The sequence below is a fragment of the Varanus komodoensis genome, unplaced genomic scaffold (genome assembly GCF_004798865.1).
Source record: "Varanus komodoensis strain SLA01 unplaced genomic scaffold, ASM479886v1 scaffold8, whole genome shotgun sequence".
NCBI classification, from domain to species: Eukaryota; Metazoa; Chordata; class Lepidosauria; order Squamata; family Varanidae; genus Varanus; species Varanus komodoensis.
Genome location: NW_025336481.1, coordinates 409,125 through 418,242, shown reverse-complemented (window position 1 = coordinate 418,242; position 9,118 = coordinate 409,125). Strand labels below are relative to the sequence as shown.

General features: G+C 63.0%; 1 protein-coding gene across 1 annotated transcript in view; it reads left to right on the top strand.

Moving 5' to 3' along the window:
- The window catches only part of LOC123036490 (bactericidal permeability-increasing protein-like), a 16,902-nt gene extending 9,105 nt beyond the window's left edge, over positions 1-7,797 (top strand). The window contains exons 8-15 of the mRNA XM_044455776.1: positions 206-382; positions 1,749-1,808; positions 1,897-2,064; positions 3,172-3,239; positions 3,547-3,589; positions 3,857-3,920; positions 5,152-5,228; positions 7,661-7,797. Of these exons, the coding sequence (XP_044311711.1) occupies positions 206-382; positions 1,749-1,808; positions 1,897-2,064; positions 3,172-3,239; positions 3,547-3,589; positions 3,857-3,920; positions 5,152-5,228; positions 7,661-7,699 (696 nt within the window). The 3' untranslated portion in view covers positions 7,700-7,797. The remainder of the gene's footprint in view (positions 1-205; positions 383-1,748; positions 1,809-1,896; positions 2,065-3,171; positions 3,240-3,546; positions 3,590-3,856; positions 3,921-5,151; positions 5,229-7,660) is intronic.
- Positions 7,798-9,118: the final 1,321 nt, after the last annotated feature.

Below are 9,118 nucleotides of genomic sequence, written 5' to 3'. Positions count from 1 at the left end.
AAGCCAAACACGGGATTGGTGCCTGGATTGGTGTCAAGGGTCAAGTAAACAGGAGGTGGGGCGCACCTGTCCAGGCACCTTGTCCATGTCATCAGGCCGCAATAACTGAAACTCATCCGACAATATCTGACCAGATGGAGACATTGGCACCTCCGCTAGAGAATCTGAGTCACTAGAATCACTTTTGCTCCCTCTGTCCCATCAGGGAGAATTCTTTTCCATCACCCATCGTTCTCCGGCTCCCTTCTCACCCCCCACCATGGCTCTTCCCGAGGCCCATGACCGCATGCTTTATTTCGGGGTCTCCACCTACTTCTTCAACACAGCCGGCCTCGTGTACTACACGGCAGGGGCCCTGACGTACGCCATCACCGACGACATGGTAAGCCGGCTGGGCCAGGGAGGGTCACGACCGTGGTGCAGTGGAACCTGGGCTCGGAGGGTCAGCGCCGCCGGACTTTGTGAGGAGCCGGGTGATGGATGCTCTCGGCCACACATCCGGCCGTCCACAGGCTTCCCTGCCCCTCTGATCATCGTTAATGAATCGAGTGCAGCTTCAAATCGCTGTGGAGGGACAAGTTCTCCCGTCAACAATATGCGATTGTGGGATATCCCATCTTATGCACACACGGAGATGGATGCAGCTACCGGCATTTGGGGCTCCTCCTCAGGGTGCAGCGATAGAAGCTGCCTTGGTGAGGACTGCACCCCCAAATTGAGTGCGATGCCGCCGGTCAAGGTGGCGCGGACTCCAGCAGCAGGGCCGCTCCCCACGCAGCACCCTCTGCATCATTTTCAACAGCCCGTCGTGTCTTCCCTTCCTCTCCTTTGTTCTAAGCTGAACAATCCCCGCGGTCGGAGCCACGGCTCAGGGGAGCCGCTCCAGCTGCTTCACCGCTGCCCTTGCCCTTCTCTGCTTTGCTGGCAACTCCGTGAGGTGCTTTTTCAGGTCTCGCGACCTGGAAGGCAAACAAGATTCCACGTGTGTCTGCATCAAAACTTTGTGCGAGGGGAGCAGGATCCTGGCAATTTGTGTCCGATGCGGTTGCTCGTTGTGCCTAGCGCAGGGTTGGCCTTGCGCGCAGCAGCTGTGCGCTGGGTCAGGACCTCCGTCGAGCTGCCCAGCACCACGCCGAGGCCCCCCTGGAGCGGTCGGTCCCAGCGCAGAGCCCATCGCGTGCTTACCCTGAGCCGCACGTGCTGCTTCGAGGCCCCTCGCCCAGCCTGGCGAGACCCCCCTGGGATCCCGTTTGGGTTTCACCACCCCACCTAGTCTGGGGTCGTCGGCAGGCTCGGCCACTTCACTGCTCGCTCCTGACCCCAAATCATTTACGAATAGGTCGAAAAGGATCGGCCCAAATACTTCTGTTGCCGCTCCCCCCGTTGCCGCTCCCCCCGTTGCCGCTCTCCAACCGGTACTCTCTTAGTTCCACGATGGCTGAGCTTGCCGAGGAGTTTTGGGAAGGCCCGTGTCACAAGCCCTTTGCGAGTCCCCATAAGCCAGGCCATCCATGTCCACCTGCTTGTGGACCCCAAAGCATCACGGACTATTTGCGTAGCCAGAACCCTGGGGCTTCGGGAAAAGACCCCCTTTTGGCCCAGAAGACACTTTCAGCCCCCGGATATTCTGCTGCCACGTTCTGGCCTTGACAGCAGGTTCTGGCGCGCAGGGTTAGCCGGGGGCGCCGCAAGATGCAAGGGCTGGTCTCGCACTGTATCCCCGTATTCCCTGGATCTTTCCTGCGCAGATTCCCAAGGATATCCAGCTCCGCCTGAACACGACCAGCATGGCGGCCCTCATTCCTCAGGTTAGTGCACGCTCTCGGCATGTGTCTGGGTGCGTGATCGGGCGCGCACGGCGGCCATGTGACCCTGCCCCTTGGCTCTCCCCCGCAGCTGAAGCTCCTGTACCCCAACATGGCAATGAAGCTCCGGGTCTCGCCTTCCTCCGCCCCGGCCCTGGCGATCACGCCCGAAATGCTGTCGCTGCAGCCCCTGGTGGACGTCCAGGCCTTCGCCATTCTCCCCAATTCCACCCTCGCGCCCCTCTTCATCATCGGAGTGGTACGTCACCGTCCGTGGGTCTTCCCGCTTGGCCTGTGCTGGATGGCGCTCACTCCCCTGGAAGGGGCAGGATCGAGCCTGGGCAACCCCCCAAAGCCGCCTTGTCACGTGAGGCTCAGGGGCTTCGGGGACATGGAGCGCCTCCCTCGGCCTTGGCCAGGGCTCAGCAGGGCCCCGTCTGGGCAGGGAGGGCCCGGCCCCAGTCACCTGCGAGCCGGTGACCTTCAGGTTAGACTCCTGCGGTGGACTCCCTGTGGGGCTGCCCTTGATGGCCGCTGAATTGCTGCAGCTTTTGCGAGAAGCGGCAGCTAAACTAAGGGGGCCCAGAATGTGTGAACACCTAGCGCGGATGCTGGCTGGCTTCCTAGATGCTTCCAAGCCTGAGTCAAGGCGACAGTTTTAACTCACAAAGCCCCACTCTGCTTGGCACCGTGGAATCTGCCGGAATGGCTGGGACCCGTCCAGACACTACGATCCGCCCCAGGACCTGCCCCTGAGCACCCCCTCTGAGGGAGGCTTGGAGGAACAAGGGAGGGGGCTTGCTTGGCGGGGGCCCCACCGTTCTGGAACCTCCGCCGTGATGGGACATGGGGGCCTGCTATCTGTAACAGCTCTGCTTCGTACTCAAATTGTCATTAGTGGTTTAGTTTGCTTTTGATTTTTGAGTATTGGAAAATCTATGCCGTTTTTATTGTCTTTGTGAGCCACGATATTATGAATCGTAAAACTCCCAGAGGGCTTCGGCATCTGGGCAGCGCAGAAATGCCACGAATAGCAGTGCAGCGACGGCAAGATCAGGATGAGCAGAAGCTGCTGCTGCTCGGGGCACGCCCCTCCACCAACGGCCAGCACGCCGCCAACCCGGCCTGCGCCCGAAGCCCCCTTCCGCGTCCTGCGCCCTCTTCTCTGAGGAAGCCCGCGTCTGCCCCGTCCCACCCTATCCTAGGCCTCCTGTTCTGCCCACCAGTTTGGGCAAAAAGTGCCTTTCCAAGGCCTCTCCGCTCCCTCCGCCTTTAGACTTCTGGTACTTTGTGTGAATGTCTCCGGCGTGGAGCACAATGCCGAGCCTTTCCGGAGCTCCGCTCACCTGCCCCTCTCTCATTCCAGTCAACCACCATTTCGGCCCAGGTGTCGGTCAATGCGACCAAGATCTACGGGTCCCTGAAACTCGGCAGGTGAGCAGCGGTGTGAGCCCCTCTCTCGGGGCCCCTGACCGAGCGTGCTTTCTCTCGCCTCATGGGCGGCTCCGAATATGGCTATGGGGTGGGATGTGCCCTGAAGGTCCCCAGGAAGGGGCGCTTGCCTCTGCCCCGGGAACTAACCGTGGGTGTGCGGCCCAGCTGTCGGCGATTTAGGTGTCTGATCTGCTACATTGCCCTGTGCTTCCATGCCGCTTTTCAGCCGGAAAGGCCCAGAAGGGGTGGAGAAGCACGGGGAGCGGGGGACAATCCACTCAGCCCCCTTGCCTTTCTCCCTCTGCAGGATGATGATGTCCTTGAAGCACTCGGATGTCGGGCCCTTCTCAGTAAGTTTCTGGGGTCCTAAGCTGCACGACCCTGAGAAGCCCCCGAGGATCCCAAAGCCAGAAGTCCAGTTCCCCGTTAGAACAATGAGCAGACCAGACGCGCCCGAGGCTCCCCTCTGCCGCTTCTCCCCAGTAGCCTTTCCCCCGTGCACCAGGGGGCCCTGATCTGGGGCCAACATGGGCTGAGGGGAGGGGATCAGGGAACCCCGGCCCCCTCCCCTCCTGCGCGCCTCGATTCCCACTGTGGCCTTCTCTCCCGACCCCCAGGTCCAGCTGATGGAGGCCCTCATAAACTTCAGTGCAGCTGGGATCCTCATGCCCCAGGTGAACGGTAAGGACCGGGGCAAGTCGCACCCTCGACCCCTTCAGCTCGTCTGCGCTTCCGGCAGCCCTGCACAGCCGCCCCCGATCCTGGCCGTTTCCCAAACGAGGAAGAGCGGCAGAAGGAAGGGCCTTCCGTGCGCTCCCCCACATGTTCTGGCAGGCGCTGGAGCCCCCCACACTCTAGGGTGGACCTTGACTCGGGAGTCGTCGGTGTGTTAGCATCTCCCCGTCACCAAATGGGGTTCGGATCTTTCCTCTCCGGCAACGAAGGGCGAATATTTTCACAAATATTCACCTCTCCAAGGAGGTCGGGGCGAACGCTGCAGGCTGCACCTCGGGGGGGGGGGTGGAGGAGCGGCTGGGGCACATGGGGTGCTCGCCAGGGTGGGGCCCTCCGTGGTGCTGGGGCCCACTCACGGGGCACTGCCAAGGCAGGGCGCGGCGGAAGCAGGAGGGAGACTGCTCTGCCTGCCAGGGAAATGCGGCAGCGAAGGCAGGGCGGCCAGATCCTGGCTCGCCCCACCCTGGCCGCTCCTCAGGGGCTCGCGAAGGCCGCAACAGGCACTGGCCGCGTGGGAGGAAGGGGCGCATGGGAGAGGACCCTCCAGCGGCCAACTCTCCTTGTGGGGAAGAGAGTCCAGCCCTCACGGGTTGCCCAGCGACAAGCAAGATTGTCCCAGGTGCAGGACCTCTGCAAAATCCCCACTCTGGTGGGGATTTCACAGGAAGCCCCGGCCTGCCTCCAGCAGGGGCAGGAGGTTGTGCGGTGCCCGGGAGGCCTTCCAGGGCTGCCAGGGCGAGCGCTCGCGGAGCCCTTGGCAGGAAACGGAGCCCGGAGCGGTCAGTTCCACCCGGGCCCTCCAAGGAGGGGCTGAGCGCCTGCCCACCGCCCCAACCACCGCGCCGCGTCGTTTTCAGCAAGCGTGCATTATTCTGCATTTGCTTTTATGTCTCACCTCCTTTCCTCTTGTGAGGTGCCCAAGGCCACCTACACGGCCCCATTTTATCCTCACAACAACAACCCGGTGAGGTAGGCTAGGCCGAGAGCAAGCACCTGGCCCGAGTCACCCCTGAGCTTCATGGCTGAGTGGGGCAGGACCCGGATCCCCCAGGCCGAGAAAAGGGCGAGTGCAGAAGACGAAGCATTTAAGTTCTCTAGTCTGCGTGGCGCATTTATAGGGCAGAATCTGGCTTTCCCCGCGCTCCATTCAGTGGCCTCGGTGAATTCTGTCTTCCAGCCCGGCTGGCCGAGGGATTCCCCCTTCCGCTCCCGGACGACGTGCAGCTCTCCAGCGTGTTCCTCCGGCTGCAACAGGTGGGCCGTCCGTTTGCAAACGGTGCCAAGCCAGGGCTGACGCCAGAGCACCCTATGGGAGAACTGCTGGGCAGAGCCCGCAGCGATGCGAAGCACCGTGGGAGGGAAGCCCCAGGATCCCCTGGAGCCGTGCGGGGCATGCTGGGAGGGAGGGCAGCCCTACAGGGACGTGCTGGGTGCCTCCCCTGGCACAGCAGGCCTTGAATGAGACACAGGCACTCGCAGCTGCCCGGGCAAATAACTCCGACCCAGAAGTGCCGGAGGGCAAAGAGGTAACATTTTCAGTGGGGCTTCCTAGCAGGTGATGCACCACGCCTCTCCAAGGACTTGATCGACCGGGAAGCCCCACAGAAATGAACGGGCCTCCATCCACGGCTGGGCCACTGTGAAAGGGGCTCTTCCTCGGGCCTTCCACCCACAGCAAAAAGCCTGTCTCGTTTGGCTTGCATTTTAGGCGACAGGCAAAATTCTCTGGTAGGAAAGAGCACCACAGGGGTGTCAGTGTAGCTTTGCTCCCTAAATCCCTCTTCGGAAAGGCCTTTTGTGTTTGGGAGACTTCAAAATGGCTGCCGCCGTAGGAAATCATCTTAAATTGATGCCTCCGCCGCCACTCGCTGGGGCCGTCATGACCGTGGACAGCCGCTGTATATCCGAGGAAGACATGCCTGGAGAGGAGCGGGGTGTTCCTCGTTTTATTCAGGAGAGGCAGCACTGCATAAATACCTCGCCAGCCCATAACGCAAGGCGGTAATTGAAGCAGTCTTGTGAAAATTATAAATCACCATTCAGCCCTGCTTTAAATATGCCGCAGCCTATGAGGAAAAACATTTTTATGGCTGGATGTCTCAGATGCTGGGTTCAAACAGGCCCACGATTTGAAAAGCAGCCCCACGTCGTTTCGGGACCAGGGTGGGTTGGGGGGAACCAGCAGAAAGCCAGCATCTCGAATCAGAAGTACGTCTGGCTGAATTCCGTGGGATTTACTCCCAAGGAAACCTGCTGAAAGGAACTGATTCAGAGCCGTGTTCTTGGATCAGCCTTTCCGTAAGGCGGCCTCTTCTTGGAGCACCCCCTCCCCTTCCCACCCTCCGAGGGGCTGCATCCAGCTGCAATATTAGCATCTCTGGCGCAGCTCCAGGTCTGCAGAGCAAGGGCCTGGCAGCTCCGGCTTTATTTGAAGCAGCTGCCCCTGCTCCTGCCAAAAACGCCCCCAGGCCCAGCAAGGGCCCCCCCGTCTGCGGCTCAGGGCTGCTCCGAAGGCGTCCCGTCCGCTGAACTCCTGCGGCGCCCTCCGTGCTGCGTCTCGGCGCGCCGAGGGCGACCCTTGCGCCGCGCTTCTGCGGCTCCCGCGGCCAACCACCAGGCGGCGCTACGGCGCAGGCCTTGCGGGACGTCCCCCCCCCCCCGCGGCCGAGCGGCGTCCGCAAGCGGCTCCCCTCGTTCTAAAAACGGCTGGGAGACCCGGGAGAGGCCCCGGGGGGTGGCCACCCGATGAAGAGCTCCCTCAGTCCTCTGTGCGGGCACAGGGAACGCCTTGTGCGGAGGAGTCCTAAATGCCAAGGCAGGACACTAAAGGAAAAGTGGACGCAGAGGGGAAGGAAAAACGGGACCTGGGTCTGACCGCGTTGCAGTGACTGGCGAGCCAGTCGCTATTCTTATTTATGCATTTACGAGCTTTTTTGACAAAGGGGCTGTGGGGATGGTCTCCCAGAGCACAGCAGAGGGGTGGGGAAAGTTTGGCTCCATAGGAGGTATTCCTTTGCTTTGGTTTCTCTGAGGCTACTTGTGCTGCAGAGGAGGGGGTTCCCATTGGAATGGCAGCTGAAGAAAAGCCCCTCCCCAGCTTTCCTTAAAAACCGGGGAGGGAAAGGAAGGTTTAGTTGTTAGCTGTGCAGTTATGGAAATTAACAGGCTGGCCCTGGAGCACTGATTCCGACAGTTCTTAGCTTGAGCAGCTTGCATGCAAACGGGTGAGGGGCGGAGGAGCCCACCTGGGGGGCGGAGAGGCGGGCGCTCCCAGCCCGGCCCTAACTTGGATCCTACCCCGCCAGGCGCGCGGGAGCGCCAGGACTCATTCGGAGGGGGCCGAGAGGTGCGCCGCCCCCTCACCTCCCGGGTCCTTGCACTACGTGCGCAAGGCACGAGCGGGGTCGCATGGGGGTCTCCCGGGCCGAGCCCCGCTCCCGATGAAAAGTGCTCCCCCCCGTTCTCGGCACAGCCCTCCCCACCCGGCGCCCCCAGCGGGGCTGCACCACGTCCTCTCCCCGGTCTCCGGGCGGCCCTGCCGGCAGCGCAGCACCCCAGAGCGCGCAGGACAGTGGCGGCTGGCCCACGGGGCGGGGGGGGCGGCTGGCCCACGGGGGGCCGGGCGCGGTCGCTTGCCCCCGCCGGCCGCAGGAGGCGCTCCTGACCCCGCCGCGGTGCCTCCACAGGGCTTCCTGCTGTTTGGCGCGGACGTTCGCTACGGGTAGCGAGGAAGAGGAGGCGGCGGCGGAGGGCGCTCGGCCCCGGCGGAGAAGGCGCCTCCCGGGAGGGGCTCGTGGGCTGCCCTGCGCTCCGGCGGTCCTCCTCGTCCCGGCGCCCGGAAGTCCCCGCAAGCCCAGCAGGACGGAGGACAAGCCCGTTCCAAGGGCGCCCCCGCCGGCGACCGGCCCAGGCCCGGGCCGTGAGCCAAAGCAGCTCTCCCCGCGTGGGTGCCAGGCGGCTTCGGGCGGGCGCTGGAGGAGCTGCGGGGCCCAGGGGGGAGCGCCAGTGGCCGCATCCTGCCCTGCCGCGCGGCCTCCGTCCGATGACCCTCCCAAGCCCCGGCTTTGCACATCCGGACACCGGGGGGCGAGAGGGGAGAAGGCGCCCATCCCGTGGGCACGGAGCGGGCCCCGGGGCGAGCAAGCTGGGCCACTCGGCCCTCTGCCGGCGGCCGTGCCCTGTGGCTGCGTGCTCCTCTGCCTCTCTCTCCACTCCTCCTCCAGCTCAGTCCAGCTTTCTCGTCCAGAAAAGTCAGACTACAACCCCTATCATCCCCAGACATCATGGTCATCCGGTGCCCCAGGGACAGAACGTCCCTCAGTCCAAAGCGGGGGTCCGCCCGAGTCAGCACCGCCCCCGCAGCCTGCGAGATCGGCCCATCTCGTGCGCGCTCGCGCATCGCTTCCCGCAGACCTGCCGACTTCGCTGGTCTCACTCTCCCGTCGCTGCGCGCAGAGCTGAGCCGCAGCAGAGCGCCGGGCCGGGCCGCTCCCCCTGCCAGCTTCCCCGTGCCTTGCTTGCTCTGCCGTGATTGTCCCAAAGTCATTTGGACTCGCAGTGAACCATCAATAAACCCCTGACGGTCTCTGGGTGGAATGACTGAGTCCTGTGGGGAAGGGAGGGGCGGGCGGGTGGAGGGGCAGAAGCACTGGGGCTGCGGGGCCTAGTGCATCCCAGACTCGCCCCCCTTCCAGGATCTGCGTGGGGCAGCGGGGGCCCGCCCTGGGGCAGCCCCCTCCCTCCTTTCCTGAGCTGCTGGATAGGATTTTGCCCTGGACTGCTGTTCCCTTTGGCTCAACCCAAGCTGGTTTACCACAAAACTATTAAAACATGCAAACGACAGACGAGCTGCAACCAGTGCCTATTAAAATACCGCAACGCTGGTGCCGGCCAGAGCCCAGACCGCTGGTCCGGGAGAAGCCTGCTGCATGCTTTCAGGCGCCCGGGGGTGCCCCGGCCTGGCTCCAAAAAGGGGGCACTGCAGCTCCCGTGGGCATTGGGGCGGCTTGCGCAGCAAAGTCACCGAGCTGTCTGGATCTTAATAGCAAGATTAAATTAACGGCATGGAACTGCCATGGTCAACGGCACGGGGTAAGTAGGACGGAAGGACAGACGGACGCTTTTACAGCTGCCCCGGAAAAACA